At 40.1% G+C, this 23,664-nt stretch overlaps 4 protein-coding genes across 6 annotated transcripts in view; all 4 read right to left on the bottom strand.

The window, feature by feature from the left end:
* Positions 1–1,624: 1,624 nt before the first annotated feature.
* On the bottom strand, positions 1,625–3,850 carry LOC113172043 (tripartite motif-containing protein 16-like). Its single transcript, XM_026374847.2, has one exon. The coding sequence runs from the start codon at positions 3,752–3,754 to the stop codon at positions 2,078–2,080; it is 1,677 nt and encodes a 558-aa protein (XP_026230632.1). The 5' UTR covers positions 3,755–3,850; the 3' UTR covers positions 1,625–2,077.
* A 4,682-nt stretch (positions 3,851–8,532) lies between these two features.
* LOC113172041 (tripartite motif-containing protein 16-like) overlaps positions 8,533–23,664 on the bottom strand; it is a 28,740-nt gene continuing 13,608 nt past the window's right edge. The window contains exons 1-2 of one of the 2 annotated variants that reach the window (XM_026374846.1): positions 23,094–23,136; positions 8,533–10,513 (exon numbers count right to left, since the gene is read on the bottom strand). In XM_026374846.1, the coding sequence (XP_026230631.1) occupies positions 8,837–10,513 (1,677 nt within the window). In that variant the 5' untranslated portion in view covers positions 23,094–23,136 and the 3' untranslated portion in view covers positions 8,533–8,836. Of the gene's footprint in view, positions 10,514–23,093; positions 23,137–23,664 lie in introns of those variants that run through there. The other variant, XM_026374845.2, reaches the window with a different exon arrangement.
* On the bottom strand, positions 14,273–18,481 carry LOC113172044 (tripartite motif-containing protein 16-like). 2 transcript variants are annotated; one of them, XM_033326475.1, is made up of 2 exons: positions 16,711–18,481; positions 14,273–14,483 (listed from the first exon to the last, which is right to left on the bottom strand). In XM_033326475.1, the coding sequence occupies exons 1-2, from the start codon at positions 18,330–18,332 to the stop codon at positions 14,441–14,443; spliced, it is 1,665 nt and encodes a 554-aa protein (XP_033182366.1). In that variant the 5' UTR covers positions 18,333–18,481; the 3' UTR covers positions 14,273–14,440. The 2 variants fall into 2 exon arrangements, with proteins under 2 accessions (XP_033182366.1, XP_033182365.1); XM_033326474.1 differs by lacking the exon at positions 14,273–14,483 and having other exon boundaries at positions 16,581–18,481.
* LOC113172040 (tripartite motif-containing protein 16-like) lies at positions 21,062–23,093 on the bottom strand. The gene is made up of 2 exons (XM_026374844.1): positions 21,462–23,093; positions 21,062–21,145 (listed from the first exon to the last, which is right to left on the bottom strand). The coding sequence occupies exons 1-2, from the start codon at positions 23,091–23,093 to the stop codon at positions 21,098–21,100; spliced, it is 1,680 nt and encodes a 559-aa protein (XP_026230629.1). The 3' UTR covers positions 21,062–21,097.

The following is a 23,664-nucleotide window of genomic DNA, read 5'->3' as shown; positions in this document are numbered from 1 at the left end:
TCTCAGAGTTATAAACCAGGATAACTCCTTAACTTCATGCATAAAAGAAATCTCTAGAACTGCCTTTTTTAACCTGAGAAACATTATTAAAATTAGGAGCATATATAAGATGATGCTCCAGTAAGTTAGTGTCTCAAACTATGGAATAAAATGTGTCCAACCCCTAGAAACATTGCGGACAACTGTCTGCTTTTTGTTTCATATTCACAGTAAGATTAAGAAAAAAGAGGAAGAGAAAAAGAAGACAGAGTCAAAAAATACCAAACAGTCCTATGATGTAGTGTTGAAGGAGACGATCCAGCACTGTAAAAAACTAATGTGGTTACATTCTCATGTTAGTGGAAACCAGGAAAATCAGCTGACACATGTTGAAGCTTTGATTAAAACTACATCCATCAGAAATACAGCAGTGGGACCAAAGACACAAAGAGAAAACAAACCCAGATAAAAACTAGAATGAATTCTGCATGTGAACGAACCAATAACATCCAATCTTCCTGTAGTGGATGATGGGCCTCCTTCTTCTATTGTTGAATTCATTACTTCAAGAGATATATTTGCTCCTTTGATCTCAGTATTTGTGTTTCGCTGCTCAAAGGTTTGAACCTACAGCCTCTTCCTTCATGTGAGTATCTGTGGGACTCCCAGAGAGTGAACAACTCAGCTGCTGTAAAACAGAGCAACAAGTCCATTAAAGTCCTGTTCGCTTCCTGATTAACTAAATACACTGTTAAAAACAATTAAAGAAACACATCAGATTTCAATAGGGGAAAAAATTATGCTGGATATTTATACTGGTATAAACTGGGTGATGTGTTAGAAATTAAATGATTCCACATCGTTTGATGGAAATTAACATAATCAACCTACAGAGTGATGAATTCAAAGAGACCCTTGATGAAGCAGGTTAGTCCATTTTACTGAAGTTTCATTCCAGCGAATCGTACTGGTACTAGTTCCGGTACTCACTACTTTGTATGGCCCCCACATGCTTTTATGCCTGACAACATTAGTACATGCTCCTAATGAGTCGATGGATGATGCCCAGGGGTATCTCCTCTCAGATCTGGTCCGAGGCATCACTGAGCTCCTGGACAGTCTCAAGAGGGACAGTTTAACCTAGTGGCACTGGACGGACCAAAACACAATGTCCCAGAGGTTTTCTATTGGGTTTAGGTCAGGCAAGTGTGGGGGTCAGTCAATGGAATCAATTCCTTCATCCTCCAGGAACTGCCAGCATACTCTTACCATGAGGCCGGGCATTGTTGTCACCAGGAGCAACCCAAGACCCACTGCACCAGACTTTTGTCTGTCACATGTGTTCAGGGTGAACCTGCTCTGATCTATGAAAAGCACAGGGGCCCAGTTTGAGACCTGTCGATTCTACTGTTCTATGGAAAATGCAAATCAACCTCCACGATGTCAGGCAGTGAGCACAGGGACCACCAGAGGGCGTCTGGCGCTCAGGTCACCTTCATGAAGTCTGATAGTTTGATTCATTGTTTACATTTAATGTTAACATGTATTTCAGGTTTCATGTAAAGATCGACTTCATTCATAGAGTTGGTTTAATGAAGACTCTCAGTTATGTGAACAAAGATAAACAGCATCTTTACTTCTTGTCATCACAATATTTACTGTTTTATTAGATCTGTCAAATTTACTCCATTTCAATTTACACAATGTTCAGAACAACATCCCTTTGATAAAGAACCATCAATTTCTAGGTTTGATTTCTAAGAAATCTGTTGTGATTTCTGTACATATGCAGTGGAAGAAAAACATCAGCAGACAAATCCATTCAAAGAAATATTCAACAAACGTTATGAGCAGTGAGGAGTTATTGTCATGTGGAGTAATGTCAGTTTGAAGAAAGAAAAGTTGTCATGAGCAGTGATATCCTTCATGACTAAACACAGGAAACAGCTCCAACTCAATGAATTCAACAAGAATCAAGAAATGATGAGATAATAAAGACGTTCTGACAATTCTTGTTTGATTTGACTGATTTCTGTGAAGTAATGTCACAAAAACATGAGAAAGAAATAAGATTAAACATTAAATACATTACTTCTGTCTATTTCAGTTTACTGAACTCTGCAGTGATTCCATCAGAGTAAAAAACCCAAAGTCCAGCATAGAGAGGCTGAGTAAATGTGGTCTGGACTCTGTGGAGGAGAGTCATGGTTTCAGAGACGCTGTAGAAGGACAGAACACCTGCTCTGTGATCCAGGTAAACTCCTATTCTGGAGGACGGAGGACCTGAGACTGGAGTTTTAATATTGTTGTACTTAAATACGTAACTGCTGTTGTCACATCTTAATGACCAAGATTTATCATTGAATCCAAATCCACATTCCTTCCAGTTCCCTGTTCTCCTGATATTCTTGTATGCGACGGCTACATGAACTCCTCTCCCGCTCCACTTCACCTCCCAGTAACAACGTCCAGTCAGACTCTCTCTACTCAGGACCTGACAACATTCAGTGAATCTGTCTGTGTGACTAGAATAAGACTGATGTTTCCTCATTAATGTAACTTTTCTGTTTCCCTCAGATAATAACAGATATCTGTGTGTTGTGTTTGGATCCAGTGTGATTTCTTGTGAGTATTTTAAGAATCCAGCTCTGGTCTTTGGTTCTGGATTTGACAGTAAAACATCCACTTCAGTCACTGTCTGTGAGATATTTGTCCATGTCTCCCTCAGAATGTCCTGTAGTTTGTCTCTGAGCTCTGACACAGCTGCTGTCACATCCTCAAAGTATCTCAGAGGACGGATATTGATGCTGGATGAGTGTGTAGATTGACTGAGTGCTGACACTGAGGGGTAGTTGTGTAGAAACTGGTTGTGATCCTCTGTGTGTGAGAGCTGCTCCAGCTCAGCGTCTTTCCTCTTCAGCTCAGTGATCTCCTGCTCCAGCTTCTCCTGAAGCTCTTTGACTCGACTCACTTCAGTTTCCTGCTGGGATCTGATCTGCTGCTTCACATCAGACCTTCTTTTGTCAATGAGACCAATCAGCTGAGTGAAGATCTTCTCACTGTGCTCCACTGTTTGACCAGCAGAGTGATTGATAGCCTCCACCTCCTGTTGAAGCAGCTTCACCTCTTTCTCTCTGTCCTGGATTCTCTGCTGGAGTTTTTGTCGACTCCCCTCCAGCTCTCTCTGCCTCTCAGTCCTTTCTGCTGCAGCTGAGACTGTGTCGTGACCTTTATGTTGATCCACAGAGCAGAGATAACAGATACACTGCTGATCAGTATGACGGAACATCTTCATCACCTCATCGTGACGAGAGCAGATGTTCTCCTGGAGCTTCTTGGAGGGCTTCACCAGTTTGTGTTTCTTTAACTGAGCTACATCATAATGAGGGTGAAGGTGTTTCTCACAGTAAGAAACCAGACATTGAAGACAGGACTTGAGAGCTTTCAGTTTTCTCCCAGTGCAGACATCACAGGCCACATCTTCAGGTCCAGCATAGCAGTGATCAGCAGGAGCAGCTTGGAGTCCAGTCTTCTTCAGCTCCTCCACTAAAACTGCTAACATGGTGTTTTTAACCAGCACAGGTCTCGGTGTGAAGGTCTGTCTACACTGAGGGCAGCTGTAGAGTTTCTTACCATCCTCTTCATCCCAGAAACTGTTAATACAGTTCATACAGTAACTGTGTCCACAGGGAATAGTCACAGGATCCTTCAGTAGATCCAGAAAGATCGAACAAGAGAAGGTTTCTCGGTCCAGCTGAACTCCTTTCTGCGCCATTTCACCTCTCAGTGTCAACAACTGTCTGAGTTTCACTTTGTTAGAAGTGAAACTAGTTTGAGCTCTGATCTCAACAACGCGTGTTTGTGCAGTGAATGGAGTCTGTCAGCTCTTACACTTCACCACATGTTGGTTCCACCCATCCTCAAACTGTAGATATGAAGAGGAGGGAACAAGGAAATAAATGGACAGAGTGGAGCTCACTGTGTTTGAGAGCAGGAAGTAAAGGGAGGGTGATCAGGCTTTGGTTCATTCCAGAAACAGGAGCGGTTTTAGAGAGAAACTGTGTGTTTAACCCTTTGTTGTGTTCTTACATGTTTCTGAGCTTTTTATTAACTTTCATTTGTTTTAATTCATTAAAGTCTAATGACTCAGTAAATTCATTCCACTTTAAATAAAGGTACCATGAACTACACACTAGGAAACGACATGATTTCTGAACCTAAAACAACAAGTCAGCTGCTCATTTCATTCCAGGAGGTCAAGATAAAATAGCACAGAAACCAGCAGCACTTTATTATTTCTATACAAATATAGACCAGTGTGGATTCACTGACAAACTGTACTGAAAGAACCAACTGTAAACCATCAAACTAAACTGACAGATGTTTTTCTCCTGTGGCCTTGAAGTTTTTAGTGCGTCATAATTGATAAGTTTCATATTAACATTACTGTAGCTGAAAGAAAAAAGCTTGTCAGAAGCTATTTACACCAAATTTTGAGCTTCATTTATCATATGTCTACATAGTAGATGCTACATGATGTGCAAGCACAGATCGGAATGGGCCAGTTCAAAAGATCTACGGGTTCGGTTCTGGGAGGATTTGGATCATGATTTGAAACACACACAGAAACAGAAGTAGAGTGCATATAGGTGAATGTATTAATATTTACAAAAGAATCAACTCCAACAAAATAATGAGTCCTTAAGCCCACCAGGGTAGAAGCCTCAGGAGGGAATAATAGGTTATTGGGACAGATGTATGGCCGTCAGTTCTCCTGGTTTGGTTCTTCAGGCCCGAGGCCTAGTGGTGGCTCGCCATCTTATAGTAGGAAAGATTCCTTGACAAGGATAAGAAACCTGGTCTGTACAGAACAGGACCAACTATTAGTACTAACATTCAGTATACACATCATATTATTAATAAATTCAGTTCTACATGATTTAAAGTTCAAATTATTGTCACAATAGACATAAATATTCAACCATACAATCACCTAACCAGACAATTATAGACAATGAATTCCAACCAAATCAAAAATTAATCCATTATATTAGTGTTAAATATCTTAATACATATATGCAAGTGATTGGGGAGTGAAGTTGGCGCCCGCGCTAAGCTAACAAACCATCATCCAAAATACAAACAATGCAGTGTGGTGCTAGCATACCTACAAACAAAACAAACACTCATCAGTTCCCAGCATTAATATACCTCGTACAGCACAGAGATATCTACAACTGAGAGGTATACCATGAAGTGACATGACAATAAAGACAGAAGATACCAGTTATGATGTTTGGAAGTCTACCTGCAGCAGCTCCAAACTTTCTAACTCCATGTACGAACAATGCAGCGCCGCCATGTTTACGGCTGGGTTACATTCAGCTCTGTCAAATACTTTGAATTTGTTCTGCAGTACCACTTTGAAACACTTGGTGTCAGTGCTACATATTGTTCCTTTAATAATAATCTGTAAATGAAATGAAAGTGTTCTAGATAAACAGTAAGATAATTATTACTAACCCTAACACACAACATGAGTTACTGTGGCTTCTGATTTAACTAAATGCAGCATTTCCTCTGATATATTATAATAAAATTATTCCTAAAACCCTGGTGACCTATAGACTGTAAAGACAGATTTAATTCAGACAAACAAGGTTTGAACAAAGTCTGGATTAAAACAGAACAATCCAGGAGTGTTTGGCTGTGAGGTGAATAAAAATGAATCAATGAAATAATCTCAAGTCTGACTAAATATGTGTAGTTGACAGAATCAGTTCTTGATCTTGTTCCTGTTTGTAGGACTCTGGTCTCTGTTTCATTGACTGAGGACATCAATAAATTTGTGGTGTAAAAACAAGAAATGACAGAAAACTCAGCTAATTTCTCTGTGACGACATGGAGGGAAAAAAGTGGAAAAGATGGAGACAAATGTTTCTCTGCTGTGAACAGAAACACTTTGCTTTGTGGGGTTTCAGGAGATAAACTGTCCCAGCTACATCCTCTTATTAGGGTCATAATTTCTCTGTCGGCTTTGAACCAGATCCTGAAATGAAAACAGGAGGAAAAACTGTGCTGGTCCTTCAAAACCAGTATTTGAATTTATCATGAAAACCTTCAGATTGGCCGCTTATTAAATGATTGAAGTTCACTAAATGAGTCCCACTGAGTGAGTTCATGTCCATGTTTATTTCATCAAGATAGATTAATGTAGAATCTCTGTTATTTTAACATGATATGTGACATTTATATTAATTGTAATCACAACAATTACTGTTGTTAAATATACACTGTGTTAAGAACAACACACCTTTGATAAAGGAAGGTCTGGAGATTTAAGTGTTTGGATGAAATATGACATGATTATTAATAGAAATATTAAAGAAAAGCAACATAAAGTTTACTTGAATATTTAACAAACATGAAGAGCACAGAGAAGTTATTTAGATGTGGAGTAATTTCAGTTTGAATAAATAGAAATCATCATGAGCATCGATATCCTCCGAGACTAAACACACAACAGCTCCAACTGAATCAATTCATAAGAACAAGAAATGATGAGATAAGAATGAAGTTCTGACCAGTCTTGTTCGATCCAGCTGACTTCTGTTCAGAAACATCACAACAAACATGAAGAGCACATACGGTTATTCAATTCAATTTCATTGTTTTTTTGTATAGCGCCAATTCACAACAGAAGTTATCTCTAGGCACTTTACAGTGTAAGGTTTAAGACCTTACAGAGAATAATTACACAAAAAAAACACATAGAAAACCCAACAATCCCATTTGAGCAAGCTTTAGGCAACAGTGGAGAGGAAAAACTCCCTTTAGAGGAAGAAACCTCCAGTAGAACCAGGCTCATAGTGGGCGGCCATCTGCCTCGACCGGTTGGGGTGAGTGGAAAGAGAAGAGAAAAGAACAGCAGGCAACAAAGACAACAAGCAGGAAGAACATTGGGCAGGTTGGTAGAAGCAGTAACTGGACCCTGGATATATACAGCTCCAAGGAGGAGGATACCTGCAGAAAAGTACAGAGAGAGGGAGACAGAGAGGAAGAAAAAACTACAGGAGAGAGAAGACACAAAGTTAATGACATGCAATGGTGGCATTTGCATTGATACAGGAGGAAGGAGAGAGGAGCTCAGTTTATCAGTAGAGGTCCCCCAGCAGACTAAGCTATATCAGCATAACTAAGAGATGGTTCAGAGTCACCTGATCCATCTCTAACTGTTACGAACAGGCTAACAAGCGGACCCAGAAGCAGAAAGACAACAAACAGAGTGGGATTCCCAATAAGTTTATTGACAAAATACGTAACCAAAAATACAGAACAGACGTAACGCAATGTGAATAAAAGAACAAAACCCTCAAAAGGAGGAAAACTAAGGAACTCTGCAAAAGGCAGGCAAAACTAGATACTCACTACAAAAGAAACACACAGTAATTGCAATACAAACTAGAAATCTAAATCACAGCCAAAAGCTGGAAAAGAACAAAGCAAGAAACAAACCAAAACACAGCTGAAGCTGGAACTAACAAGAACAGAAAACGCAGCTAAATGCTGGAACTAACAGAATAAGTACAGCTACAATGACAAACTAACAGTACGCAAACTCACAAACTGTGGACGAAAAGCCAGAGGTCGGGGAAAAGGTAAATGGAGGGATCAGGATATGAACAGGTACGACAATTGACACACTAGCAAATGACTGACAGACAGACACCAACTTAAATACAAGACACAGTAATGACAGACACAAGACACCTGCTAAAAACACACACCTGCTGCCACTCAGACCAGCCGAGACATGTCCCTAGAAGTCATGGGAAACCCAAACAGGAAAAACAAAAGTACAGAGACTTCCGGGGACACTGCCTCAGCTGGCCAGAGGAGGGAAATGTAACACTAACTATAAGATTTATAAAAAAGGAAAGTTTGAAGTCTAGTCTTAAATGTGGAGAGGGTGTCTGACTCCAGAACCTGAACTGGGAGCTGGTTCCACAGGAGAGGGGCTTGATAGCTAAAGGCTCTGCCTCCCATTCTACATTTGGAAACTTTAGGAACCACAAGTAAACCTGCAGTCTGAGAACAGAGAGTTCTGCTTGGAAATTATGGAACTATGAGTTCTTTAAGATAAGATGGAGCCTGATTATTAAGGGATTTATAAGTTAGGAGAAGAATTTTAAATTCAATTCTGGATTTTACAGGGAGCCAATGGAGAGAAGCTAACGTAGGAGAAATATGATCTCTCTCTAATTCCAGTCAGAACTCTGACTGCAGCATTTTGGATTAACTGGAGGCTTTTTAATGAGTTATTGGGACAAACTATTAATAATGAATTACAATAGTCCAGCCTGGAAGTAACAAATGCATGGACTAGTTTTTCAGCATCACTTTGGGACAGGATGCTCCTAATTTTAACTTTAATGTTTCTTAGGTGAAAAAAGGCAGTTCTAGAGATTTCTTTGATGTATGAAGTGAAGGAGATATCCTGATCAAAGATAACTCAGAGGTTTCTTACAGTATTACTTGAGGCCAGTACTAAGTCATCAAGGGTGAGAACGTGATTAGACATAGTGTCTCTGAGATTTTTAGGCCAAAATGATGCAGTAGATAAAAACAACAAAGTACTGTTACTGTACATCAATACAACTCTCTGACAAACATTTAGAGCACAAAGACATTTAGACGTTGGTGTCCTCCATGGCTGAACCACTGAAGATGGAACAACAACAGAAAGAAACTGAAAAAGAACAATAAATGAAAGATGGCAAAATTGAACAAATGCTATTTAAGTGATCTCTGTTATGTATCTTTGACAATAACCAACTGAATTTTAAATGGATTTTATCTAGTTGAGTTTACAGAAAACAGCAGTGACGCCAAAATTTAAAAGACAAAGTCCAGCATAGAGAGGCTGAGTGAATGTGGTCTGGACTCTGTGGAGGAGAGTCATGGTTTCAGAGACGCTGTAGAAGGACAGAACACCTGCTCTGTGATCCAGGTAAACTCCTATTCTGGAGGACGGAGGACCTGAGACTGGAGTTTGGATATTGTTGTACATAAATACGTAACTGCTGTTGTCACATCTTAATGACCAAGATTTATCATTGAATCCAAAACAACATGCATTCCCTCTCCCTGTTCTGCTGATATTCTTGTATGCGACTGCTACATCAACTCCTTCTGTCCCGGTCCACTCCACCTCCCAGTAACAACGTCCAGTCAGACTCTCTCTACTCAGGACCTGATAATAATTAATGAATCTGTCTGTTTGACTAGAATAAGACTGTTCATCCCACATTAATGTAACTTTTCTGTTTCCCTCAGATAATAACAGGTTTGTGTTTGCTGTGTTTGGATCCAGTGTGATTTCTTGTGAGTATTTTAAGAATCCAGCTCTGGTCTTTGGTTCTGGATTTGACAGTAAAACATCCACTTCAGTCTCTGTCTGTGAGATATTTGTCCATGTCTCCCTCAGAATGTCCTGTAGTTTGTCTCTGAGCTCTGACACAGCTGCTGTCACATCCTCAAAGTATCTCAGAGGACGGATATTGATGCTGGATGAGTGTGTAGATTGACTGAGTGCTGACACTGAGGGGTAGTTGTGTAGAAACTGGTTGTGATCCTCTGTGTGTGAGAGCTGCTCCAGCTCAGCGTCTTTCCTCTTCAGCTCAGTGATCTCCTGCTCCAGCTTCTCCTGAAGCTCTTTGACTCGACTCACTTCAGTTTCCTGCTGGGATCTGATCTGCTGCTTCACATCAGACCTTCTTTTGTCAATGAGACCAATCAGCTGAGTGAAGATCTTCTCACTGTGCTCCACTGTTTTACCAGCAGAGTGATTGATAGCCTCCACCTCCTGTTGAAGCAGCTTCACCTCTTTCTCTCTGTCCTGGATTCTCTGCTGGAGTTTTTGTCGACTCCCCTCCAGCTCTCTCTGCCTCTCAGTCCTTTCTGCTGCAGCTGAGACTGTGTCGTGACCTTTATGTTGATCCACAGAGCAGAGATAACAGATACACTGCTGATCAGTACGACAGAACATCTTCATCACCTCATCGTGACGAGAGCAGATGTTCTCCTGGAGCTTCTTGGAGGGCTCCACCAGTTTGTGTTTCTTTAACTGAGCTACATCATAATGAGGCTGAAGGTGTTTCTCACAGTATGAAACCCGACATTGAAGACAGGACTTGAGAGCTTTCAGTTTTCTCCCAGTGCAGACATCACAGGCCACATCTTCAGGTCCAGCATAGCAGTGATCAGCAGGAGCAGCTTGGAGTCCAGTCTTCTTCAGCTCCTCCACTAAAACTGCTAACATGGTGTTTTTAACCAGCACAGGTCTCGGTGTGAAGGTCTGTCTACACTGAGGGCAGCTGTAGAGTTTCTTACCATCCTCTTCATCCCAGAAACTGTTAATACAGTTCATACAGTAACTGTGTCCACAGGGAATAGTCACAGGATCCTTCAGTAGATCCAGACAGATGGAACAAGAGAAGGTTTCTCGGTCCAGCTGAACTCCTTTCTGCGCCATTTCAAAGTTTCACTGTCTTTGAACTGAACTAGTTTGAGCTCTGATCTCAACAACATGTGTTTGTGCAGTGAATGGAGTCTGTCAGCTCTTACACTTCACCACATGTTGGTTCCACCCATCCTCAAACTGTAGATCTGAAGAGGAGGGAACAAGGAAATAAATGGACAGAGTGGAGCTCACTGTGTTTGAGAGCAGGAAGTAAAGGGAGGGTCATCAGGCTTTGGTTCATTCCAGGAACAGGAGCGGTTTTAGAGAGAAACTGTGTTTAACCCTTTGTTGTGTACTTACATGTTTCTGAGCATTTTATTAAAAACTAGAATTTTTTCAAAATGTTTATTTTTATATTATTTTACTTTGTTATAATTCATTAAAGTCTAATGACTCAGTAAAATCATTTCACTTTAAATAAAGGTACCATGAACTACACACTAGGAAACAACATGATCTCAAGATAAAATAGCACAGAAACCAGCAGCACTTTATTATTTCTATACAAATATAGACCAGTGTGGATTCACTGACAAACTGAACTGACAGAACCAACCGTAAACCATCATAAACTAAACTGACAGCTGTTTTTCTCCTTGAATGTTTTTAGTGCGTCATAATTGATAAGTTTTTTACATTAACATTACTGTAGCTGAAAGAAAAAGCTTGTCAGAAGCTGTTTACACCAAATTTTCAGCTTCAGCTCTGTCAAATGTTGAATTTGTTCTGCAGTACCGCTTTGAAACACTTGGTGTCAGTGCTACATATTGTTCCTTTAAGTATAATCTTCCAGTTTTTAATTTCCATCACTTTACAGGTTAAATTATGCTAAATACTGTAAATTGAATGAACTCAGACTTTATGTGTCATCGTTTGAATCAAACATGAGTTGTCTATGATTACAAAATCATAAAATGCGTTTTTTAATAAAGCTCAATTAATGTATATTTGATTTAACAGTTTTTACTTAATAAGAAAATCATAACCTGTTTGATTTTCCTATGGACGACATGAGAGAGAGCAGGAAGAAAAGGGGTTAATCAAGCTTTGATTCATTCCAGATGATCAGCTCAGATCTTAAGGTGTAAATTCTTCATTTCTAAGTTTAGAGGTTCTCTAAAAATGACAAAAAGTACTTCCCATAAAATCCACAGACAGGAATTAAAGTAAAGAATTAACTGGAACAAAGCTGAATTTTTAAGTTCTTACAAGTTTTTGAGTGAAACCATCATAAACAACACTGATGGTGTTTTACTGCAAACTTCAAGCTCCTCAGTGGACCTATATTCATAAGACTGAGATCAGCATTTCTGGAGCTGCAAGATAAATAAACTGTTAGCAGCTTTTCAAATTTAACCAACAAGATGATAAAATGAGGAACTTTGAAGAATGAAGAACCAGGCTGATCGTGGAAATATCCTGGTCTCTCATACAGTTTTTTCTCCTTGGTGTGTGAACTTCACCTGCTGATATTTAAACCACAAGACCACAAACATGTTGATCACTAAGTACAGAATAATGGTGCAATTGTGTTTTGATGTTTATTCTCTGTTAAAAAATGGAAAATAATTTGACATATGCAGAATCTCAAAATATTTAAATCAATTAATTTATTTAATTGTTTTTTTTTTTTATTTTGCCCAAAATGTCGTTGGTATAAGACAGAAACAATCTTAAAAACAGATAATTAAAGTTTTGTTAAACTACATTAAAAATGGGAAATTAGAACCAGGGTTCAGCATCATTAGATTGAACTTTCTGTGGAGGGGTCTGTAAACAGTTACGACAAATCTGTTATATGAAAATAAAAACAGGGACAGAGAAACCAGACTGTAAACTAAGAAGTTACAAAAGTACTAAATATATAATAAAATATATTAAACAAAATGAATATAATGTCATTCTGGGTTATTTTTGATGCTTTAATATATATTTTAAGTTCATTTTGTTATTCATATGATGAATTATATGACATCTTCTTGTTTCTTCTTCTTTTCCTACTTTTTCTAATTTTTTTCTACTTTTAAAACTTTTTCATACACACAGTATGTCACCTGTCCCACCAGAGACAATAAAATATTGGACTTGTTTTATGCCAACGCCAAGGAGGCACACTGTACATCCTCCCTCCCTCCCCTGGGGAGAGCTGACCACAACATTGTACATCTCCAGCCTGTGTATAAACCTGTAGTACACAGGCAGCCAGTGGTGCCCCGTACAGTGAAGAGGTGGACTGCTGAGAGCGAGGAGGATCTCAGGGACTGTTTCGACACCACTGTGTGGATGGAGCTTTGTGACCCACACAGGGAGGACATCAGTGGCCCCACAGACTGCATAACCGACTACATAAACTTTTGCTTTGAAAACACTGTCCCCTCCAAGGTGGTACGGTGTTTTGAAAACAACAAGCTGTGGATTACCCTGGATATTAAAGCTCTCCTAAAGGAGAAGAAGAGAGCTTTCAGATCTGGGGACAAGGAGGAGCTAAAGAGGGTGCAGAAGGAGCTCAGGAGGAAGATCCGGGAGGGGAAGACCAACTACAGGAGGAAGATGGAGGAGCAGCTGAAGCAGCAGAACATCAGTGGGGTGTGGAGAAGCCTGGAAACCATCTCCGGCTACAAATCACCCCACTCTCAGCCGGAGGGGGACCTCTTCATCCTAATTCCAGTGAGTTCCTACAACTGTCATTACAGATTCAAACTGCATTGAAAGTTGATGTTTTGCTGCAGAAGTAGATAAAAACTGTGCTGTTCTTCAACTAAACCAGATCAAGTTATTGGACAAATCAGGACATGTGACACAAGGCGGCAGTGACTGTGCTGTCTGAAAGCAGTTTTCAGTCTGATTTTATCTTCAAGTGGTCGTCTAGATGGACAATTATGTCATGTTTTCACCTTGAGAGTGTAACAAGAACTATGAAGCTTCTTCACATCGTGTTGTGACAACAGCACGTCACAGTGCTGAGTGATAAACAGAGGGTTTTATTCAGTGGCTGATAAATGCTCAAATATCAAACACTGAACACTGAAGAACACTGAGTAACACACACTATAATGATGTATTTCCAGTTTAGGGCAGTTCTTAGTTTACAGTCACACGTGCACAGTCCGATTTTCTGCAGCTGAGGTTTCTGATAATACAGTGGAGGTTAAAATACTGACATGGCCTTGGAAATGTGGAATATTCTAGATAATAGACACTTTTAGTTTTCAGTCTCCATCACCTTACCTACTTGTTTGGTGTTAAATGAGGCTAAATACTGTAATTTATGGGAGGAGGGAACAAGGAAATTCTACAGTGTGGAACTTAAAGAAAGGAGGTTTGAGAGAGAGAGAACCACTTAATAAATGATGTTCAGCTAAATGGAATTTAAAGGATGAAGTCTAAAGTACTGATGTGTGTAGTATTTATTCATAGGATTTGTTGAGGTCGATTTATTTATTATTATTTTACCTAGTTCACATTCTGACAGACATTTTAACAAGGCATCATGAGCTTTTTATGTGTCGCATGTAAAAATCTTTTCAGCAGTGCAACTATACAGTAGCTGTTAAATAAGTGGAATAGAGAAACAACTCCCTTTATGTAGTACAGTATGTGTAATTTGTCAGGACTATGATCTGACATGAAACAAAGCTTTTTCTCCTTCCTTCCTTTGCACTTAATAAAAAAAAAACAAACTTTTCTACCCTTTCGTTCTCATATCTAATGAAACAGAAACACTTTTTGATAGCACTTTGCTTTGATGTTGTTTCTTCTTGACTTAGATTTTGTTTGCTTGCCTTGTTCCTCACTTGTAAGTCGCTTTGGATAAAAGCATCTGCTAAATGATTAAATGTAAATGTAAATGTTCTCCCTTTGTGCCAAATAAAGATGTCTTTAATCGGAATTGTAACTAAAATTGTAACTAGACAAAATGTAATGAAAGATATTTGGATTTCACTTCACAGATAGGCAAAAGTGAATTGTAGATATCTGAAATTGGTTTTCCCATCAAATCAATGAACCACTCTGACTAGTGTAAATATATGATATGATGTGATGCCTAACCAATGTTTTAGTTTGTACTCATTTAGCATTAATAGTTGAATAGTATGTTTTATAAAGACAAGAGTAGTATGCACAGGTATGATTTACTGTTAACCATTATTTACTGAAAAAGCACTTAGGACACATCAATGGAGATGGGCAGAGACAACCACCATGTGAAAAACAACTGATAAGCATATGATGAATGTTACGAGAGGGTTGGTTACAATAAAGCTACAAAACATGGGAGTGACATGGTCCGGAGAGGCCTAGGGACAAGGTGTCTTTTGTATTGTGGTTTCAGAGTCCAGGATTTATCACGGGGACTGGCAGCTGAGGATGAAAGGCTACAGCTACAAGGAATCTGATAACAACAGATGGGAGAGCAGCAGTTGGACCAATGACGCATGGTGGTGAAGGTCAAAGAGCCAGATAACGCTACAATGGATGAGAAAGTCGAGGGAGTCAGATCTGCGGACCAACCAGGATGAAGATTGTCTATGCAAACACACAAACATAGCAGTTTTGTATAAAAGGACTGGGTCAGGAACAGATAGTCAGTCAGACTTCTTGAAATGACACCTTGTTGTCAGGAAGATCAAGACCCAGAGCTCTGTATGCTTTATTCATCTTGCTCCTAATATTCATTTACTATATTAATTTATTGTTAAATAAACTTGAGACCGAAACTTCTCCTCCTATTCCTTCATAAACGAGCACACAGGACTTGGCTGTCACATAGAAGAAAGTGCTGCTAGTAGATTGAGCCACAGTCCAACACTAGTCAGATATCTTTGATTGGAATTGTGACTAGTCAAAATGTATTTAAGGATATCTTCAACTGCAGTTTTGACTAGTCAGAAATACATTACAGATATCTGTAACGTGAACTCTTGCTAATTCGGCGCAATGGCATTGGGATGTAATTTCTGATAACTGCAAAGGAACTAGGACTAGTCAAAATTCAAGTGTAGATATCCTAAAGTCGTTCTTACTCTTCCGAATAAAATTGCAGATATCTTGAATTACAATTTTGTTGCATTAGTTGCAATAAAATTTCAAATAGTCAAAATACTATTTTAAATATACTAAATGTGATGATGGATATTCACTTTAAAACTCTTAAATGTTATAACGACCTGCCATAGCAGGGTCTTTATGTGCCTCATGACAAGTCTCTCGAGCCACTTGAAGATGATAGGAGTTAGTGCAATGGGACGGCAATCATTGAGGCAGGACACAGATGGTTTCTTGGGCACAGGGACGATGGTTGTTGTCTTGAAGCACTTTGGGACATCAGTGGTGCTCAGAGAGAAGTTGAAGATGTCTGAAAATATCTGGCCTTTGGTGCTGATGTTTGTGTAAACAACATCCAGTGTGTTTTCCCCTTTGGTTGCAAAGTCCACATTTTGATGAGATTAAGGGAGCAAAGTTCTAAGATTTGCATGACTGAAACCTCCAGCAACACTAAACAGTCCATCAGGGTGTGTGTTCTACAGTTTGCTGATGGTCCGGTAAAGTACACAGGGAACTTCCTTAGCATTAGCGCTAGGTGAAATGTATGTATTTTTACATATCATGTATATTTGGTTGAGTTGTTTTTACTTACTGAGTTGGTTTAATGAAGACTCTCAGTTATGGGAACAAAAGATAAACAGCATCTTTACTTCTTGTCATCACAGTATTTACTGTTTTATTAGATCTGTCAAATTTACTCCATTTCAATTTACACAACGTTCAGAACAACATCCCTTTGATACAGAACCATCAGTTTCTAGGTTGGATCTCTAAGAAATCTGTTGTGATTTCTGTACATATGCAGTGGAAGAAAAACATCAGCAGACAAATCCATTCAAAGAAATATTCAACAAACGTTATGAGCAGAGAGAAGTTATTGTCATGTGGAGTAATGTCAGTTTGAGGAAAGAAAAGTTGTCATGAGCAGTGATATCCTTCATGACTAAACACAGGAAACAGCTCCAACTCAATGAATTCAACAAGAATCAAGAAATGATGAGATAATAAAGACGTTCTGACAATTCTTGTTTGATTTGACTGATTTCTGTGAAGTAATGTCACAAAAACATGAGGAAGAAATACGATTAAACATTAAATACATTACTTCTGTCTATTTCACTTTACTGAACTCTGCAGTGTCTCCAGTATAAGGAAGCCAAAGTCCAGCATAGAGAGGCTGAGTGAATGTGGTCTGGACTCTGTGGAGGAGAGTCATGGTTTCAGAGACGCTGTAGAAGGACAGAACACCTGCTCTGTGATCCAGGTAAACTCCTATTCTGGAGGACGGAGGACCTGAGACTGGAGTTCTGATATTGTTGTACCAGAATTCATAGCTGTATTGATAACAACCTAAAACCCAAGATTTATCATTGAATCCAAATCTACATTCCTTCCAGTTCCCTGTTCTCCTGATATTCTTGTATGCGACTGCTACATAAACTCCTCTCCCGCTCCACTCCACCTCCCAGTAACAACATCCAGTCAGACTCTCTCTACTCAGGACCTGTTCAGTTTTAATGAATCTGTCTGTGTGACTAGAAAAAGACTGTTGTTGAATCATTGCTGTAACTTTTCTGTTTCCCTCAGATAATAACAGAAATCTGTTTGCTGTGTTTGGATCCAGTGTGATTTCTTGTGAGTATTTTAAGAATCCAGCTCTGGTCTTTGGTTCTGGATTTGACAGTAAAACATCCACTTCAGTCACTGTCTGTGAGATATTTGTCCATGTCTCCCTCAGAATGTCCTGTAGTTTGTCTCTGAGCTCTGACACAGCTGCTGTCACATCCTCAAAGTATCTCAGAGGACGGATATTGATGCTGGATGAGTGTGTAGATTGACTAAGTGCTGACACTGAGGGGTAGTTGTGTAGAAACTGGTTGTGATCCTCTGTGTGTGAGAGCTGCTCCAGCTCAGCGTCTTTCTTCTTCAGCTCAGTGATCTCCTGCTCCAGCTTCTCCTGAAGCTCTTTGACTCGACTCACTTCAGTTTCCTGCTGGGATCTGATCTGCTGCTTCACATCAGACCTTCTTTTGTCAATGACACCAATCAGCTGAGTGAAGATCTTCTCACTGTGCTCCACTGTTTGACCAGCAGAGTGATTGATAGCCTCCACCTCCTGTTGAAGCAGCTTCACCTCTTTCTCTCTGTCCTGGATTCTCTGCTGGAGTTTTTGTCGACTCCCCTCCAGCTCTCTCTGCCTCTCAGTCCTTTCTGCTGCAGCTGAGACTATGTCGTGACCTTTATGTTGATCCACAGAGCAGAGATAACAGATACACTGCTGATCAGTACGACAGAACATCTTCATCACCTCATCGTGACGAGAGCAGATGTTCTCCTGGAGCTTCTTGGAGGGCTCCACCAGTTTGTGTTTCTTTAATGGAGCTACATCATAATGAGGCTGAAGGTGTTTCTCACAGTATGAAACCAGACATTGAAGACAGGACTTGAGAGCTTTCAGTTTTCTCCCAGTGCAGACATCACAGGCCACATCTTCAGGTCCAGCATAGCAGTGATCAGCAGGAGCAGCTTGGAGTCCAGTCTTCTTCAGCTCCTCCACTAAAACTGCTAACATGGTGTTTTTAACCAGCACAGGTCTCGGTGTGAAGGTCTGTCTACACTGAGGGCAGCTGTAGAGTTTCTTACCATCCTCTTCATCCCAGAAATTGTTGATACAGTTCATACAGTAACTGTGTCCACAGGGAATAGTCACAGGATCCTTCAGTAGATCCAGACAGATGGAACAAGAAATAGTTTCTCGGTCCAGCTGAACTCCTTTCTGCGCCATTTCACCTCTCAGTGTCAACGACTGTCTGAGTTTCACTTTGTTAGAACTGAACTAGTTTGAGCTCTGATCTCAACAACATGTGTTTGTGCAGTGAATGGAGTCTGTCAGCTCTTACACTTCACCACATGTTGGTTCCACCCATCCTCAAACTGTAGATCGGAAGAGGAGGGCTTGAATTTTTTGAACAAGTCAAACAAGTAGTTGAGCAAAAAAAAAAAATATATATATATATATTTTTATAAAAATCACTCAAACCTTTGAATCACACAAGTTCTAAATGCTCCTGATCAATTTTCTCTAACATTATTATATTATATATTATTGTTGTTGTTATGAATTTTCTTGGTGAAATTCTTCAGCTGCATTTTAGGCGCCAAGAGTTCAGGGTTCTTCTCATCTCTTCCTCTGTCACATGTTGGTTCCACCCATCTTTGTATTTGAAGATTAAAAAGAGGAGGAAACAAGAAAATCTCTGTTCAGAGTTCAGCTCACTGTGAGGAGGAGGAGTTTCTCAGCAGGCGTGTTTCAGGGTCCACGTATGTCTCACAGTCTTGTTCTTTTACCACTCAGCCAAGAACATGTAATAAAACATGAGTTAATAATATCTAGCTGGAATAAAGTCAACAGTGATAAATTCTGTTTCCCATTTATTAAATGGTCTGCACTTATATAGCGCTTTTCTATCTAACTGGTACTCAAAGCGCTTTACACTGCATCTTATTCACCCATTCACACACCAATGGCAGAGCTGCTATGCAGCTGACCTGGCTCACCCCTCACCAGGGGTAAGTTGGGGTTCAGTATATTGCCCAAGAATACTTTGGCATGTGTTGTGGCAGCCGGGAATCAAACCACCGACCAGCAGACAACTGCTCTACCTACTGAGCCACAGCCACCCCAAATGTTGAGAAATGTTGAGGCGGATGTGAAAGCAGGTAATAAACGTTTCTGTCACTAGGAGGAGACAGAGCTCCACTGAAATATTATCACTGTGGGGACGTGTGTGATGAAATTATGATGGTATGGTATTATGATGAAATGTTTACTTAAATATCAATTAGCCTTAGAAAGTACAAGGTCTGAGTTCAACAACAAAACAAACTGATTTTAATTCGTTTTGAAGCCAATTCAAAGGTGCAGTGGGTCAAATGTTGGAATCTACTACGAGGTTAAGTGAAAAGATAAAATATAAAGTTCATGGAGTCAAACATCAGTCTCCTGTGGGAAAGTCCTGCATGAAAACTAAAGAACCAGACAAAGCAGCATTATCTGCTGCTGTGAGAATGAGAATGAGCTGATTCACAGATTGAAATATCAAAACTACCCTTCTTATAAAAACTAATGAATTCTATAACAATGTTATTTATAAAAGCAAAATAAAAATGGAAGTTAGAAGAAATAAAACAAAATAAAGAGCTGCACACTATTATCTGTCAGTGGTTATTAACACATCAAAGTCCTGTCATTAATTATTAAACCTTCATCAGGTTAGTGTTGACAGGTGTCACGGGGCCAGGATCAGACTCCAGAACCAGAGAGGACTTTTGAAACCAGAGTGAGTTTAAAGAGGTTTATTACAGAAAGGAATACAATACTAATGTGATGAGCTCCAGTAGCATCACAGCTGAAGAGGGGCGACTTCAGGTGGAGGTCTAAGAGAAGACAGAGTGAGCTGGAGTCACTCTGTTAGAATACTGAAGTAATAGAGAGTGGTTGACTTAAGTGAGAACAGTGAGGTGAGCTGGGAAGTGAGGAGACGACTAGAAGATGATGATGATGATCCAGAAGTGGTGTAGAGGTGAGAGGTGATGTAGGACGTCACAATCCAAGATGGCCGGTGTAGATCAGAGAGCACATGGAGCTAAGAGAAAACCGGTGGAAACAGAACGTCCTGGGCCCAGAGATAAAATCTACTGGTTGGTTTCAGGAATATGAAAAGTTAATGCAGAAGAACAACGATCAAACAATCTGACATCCACAATCCAAATATCAGTGATAAGACAGGTCAGGGGTCATACACAGAAGAGCTGTTCCAAGAGGTGGTTGATAGAGCAGATCTGAAAGCAGAGTGGAGGACTAGTGATGGGAAGTTCAGCTCTTTTCAGAGAGCTGAGTCTTTTGGTTCAGCTCCCAAAGGTGAGCCGGCTCTTTCGACTCCTAGGGTTTTTGTAGGCCTTTATATTAAGAATTAATGGTTTGTGTGTTGAAAACCCTTTCATGTGCAGTGTTTTTATGAGAAGCCTTATAACTGACTAATTTTGTGCATTTATTCTGTTACAAAACCATTTTGTTTAATATTTGAATCAAACTTTTTTTATTGCACAAATTAAAACTGCAAATAAATCCACAGAACAGAACCAAACAGTATTAATGTCCGCAGTAAAGGTTGGGATTCAAAGAAGTCCGATGCCTCAGCTTGGATGGACTGATCCTCCCATCTGATGCCACGATGCAACTGTTGACCAATCAAAACAAAGTTCTGCCTTGAGCAGAGCTCAGGCTGAGTCATGAGTCATAGACTGAGAGGTCCAAACAAGGAGGTAGAGTAGAGCACAGGGAGGAAGAGAAACAGGAGCAGATCAGATACAGGGAGGAAGGTAAGTGGAGGGGGAGAACAATAGGTTCAGGCTGAGTCAGATCCTGGTAATGAGGAATGTGAGTCAGACGAATGACACAGAACGAGGAACGACACAGTTCTGAGAGAAAAACACTCACGGTACCAGGGTACCAGATGATCAGGTTAAAGGTTAGAACTGGATTCACTCTCAGGTTGATGTGAGACTATCTGGTAAACTAGGAGACCGACGGACCTGCTGATAATTCAAATATTCAAAAAACTTTATTAATCCCAGAGGGAAATTGTTTTGCCTCATTACCATTGTTCTCAACACAAATATAAATACACATAACCAATAACATCAATACAGACAAACTCAATATATGATGCTCATGCAGTACACACTAAAGATGGAACAACACCAGAAAGAAACTGAAACACAACAAAAAATGAAAGATGGCAAAATTTAACAAATGCTATTTAAGTGATCTCTGTTATGTATCTCAGACAATAACCAACTGAACCTTAAATTAGTTGAGTTTACAGAACTCAGCATTGACTCCGAAACTTACAAAGCAAAGTCCAGCATAGAGAGGCTGAGTGAATGTGGTCTGGACTCTGTGGAGGAGAGTCATGGTTTCAGAGACGCTGTAGAAGGACAGAACACCTGCTCTGTGATCCAGGTAAACTCCTATTCTGGAGGACGGAGGACCTGAGACTGGAGTTTGGAGATTGTTGTACATAAATTGGTAACTGTTGTTTAAACACATTAATGACCAAGATTTATCATTGTTTCCAAATCCACATTCATTCCAGTTCCCTGTTCTGCTGATATTCTTGTATGCGACTGCAACATAAACTCCTCTCCCTCTCCACTTCACCTCCCAGTAACAACGTCCAGTCAGACTCTCTCTACTCAGGACCTGACAACATCTAGTGAATCTGTCTGTGTGACTAGAATAAGACTGTTGTTGAATCATTACTGTAACTTTTCTGTTTCCATCAGATAATAACAGATATTCGTTTGCTGTGTTTGGATCCAGTGTGATTTCTTGTGAGTATTTTAAGAATCCAGCTCTGGTCTTTGGTTCTGGATTTGACAGTAAAACATCCACTTCAGTCTCTGTCTGTGATATATTTGTCCATGTGTCCCTCAGGATGTCCTGTAGTTTGTCTCTGAGCTCTGACACAGCTGCCGTCACATCCTCAAAGAATCTCAGAGGACGGATATTGATGCTGGATGAGTGTGTAGATTGACTGAGTGCTGACACTGAGGGGTAGTTGTGTAGAAACTGGGTGTGATCCTCTGTGTGTGAGAGCTGCTCCAGCTCAGCGTCTTTCCTCTTCAGCTCAGTGATCTCCTGCTCCAGCTTCTCCTGAAGCTCTTTGACTCGACTCACTTCAGTTTCCTGCTGGGATCTGATCTGCTGCTTCACATCAGACCTTCTTTTGTCAATGAGACCAATCAGCTGAGTGAAGATCTTCTCACTGTGCTCCACTGTTTGACCAGCAGAGTGATTGATAGCCTCCACCTCCTGTTGAAGCAGCTTCACCTCTTTCTCTCTGTCCTGGATTCTCTGCTGGAGTTTTTGTCGACTCCCCTCCAGCTCTCTCTGCCTCTCAGTCCTTTCTGCTGCAGCTGAGACTGTGTCGTGACCTTTATGTTGATCCACAGAGCAGAGATAACAGATACACTGCTGATCAGTACGACAGAACATCTTCATCACCTCATCGTGACGAGAGCAGATGTTCTCCTGGAGCTTCTTGGAGGGCTCCACCAGTTTGTGTTTTCTGAATGGAGCAGCAGAATTATGAGAGTGCAGGTGTTTCTCACAGTATGAAACCAGACATTGAAGACAGGACTTGAGAGCTTTCAGTTTTCTCCCAGTGCAGACATCACAGGCCACATCTTCAGGTCCAGCATAGCAGTGATCAGCAGGAGCAGCTTGGAGTCTAGTCTTCTTCAGCTCCTCCACTAAAACTGCTAACATGGTGTTTTTAACCAGCACAGGTCTCGGTGTGAAGGTCTGTCTACACTGAGGGCAGCTGTAGAGTTTCTTACCATCCTCTTCATCCCAGTGGGTTTTAATACAGTTCATACAGTAACTGTGTCCACAGGGAATAGTCACAGGATCCTTCAGTAGATCCAGACAGATCGAACAAGAGAAGGTTTCTCGGTCCAGCTGAACTCCTTTCTGCGCCATTTCACCTCTCAGTGTCAACAACTGTCTGAGTTTCACTTTGTTAGAAGTGAAACTAGTTTGAGCTCTGATCTCAACAACATGTGTTTGTGCAGTGAATGGAGTCTGTCAGCTCTTACACTTCACTTAATATGTAGGAGAGAAGAAACAGGAGGAGTCATTAGGTTTTGGTTCAGTAGAGTTACTGTTTAACTCATTTTACAGTCTTTGTTGTTGACTTTGAGTTAGATAAATCCATTTCCTACAGAGATCTATCTGCACTTTAACCTCTTATCTGATTAGTAGGTTGAAGGTGTCCTTAAGATGTGTGCACAGGTTTTCAGTCTTCACTGGGCTTTTGGCAGCTTAAAACAATATTCATGTAAAGGAATATTTAAGTATCCAAACTTCAGCATCAGTGTAACATGAAAGAGAAGAGTTTCCAGTTTAATATGATTCACATCAGTTTGAAGGTTGTAAATCAAAGCTGGGGATGTTATATGTTATTTCTCTGACCTACATTTAAATACTTCAAATTGTTGGAAGGAATGATTTAGTCATTCTATTTTATTCATTTCACATTTCACAGAATGAG

Source organism: Anabas testudineus, chromosome 17, assembly GCF_900324465.2.
Source record: "Anabas testudineus chromosome 17, fAnaTes1.2, whole genome shotgun sequence".
NCBI lineage: Eukaryota > Metazoa > Chordata > Actinopteri > Anabantiformes > Anabantidae > Anabas > Anabas testudineus.
Note: the sequence above shows the minus strand (reverse complement) of the source record. Positions and strands in the feature narration are given on the sequence as shown.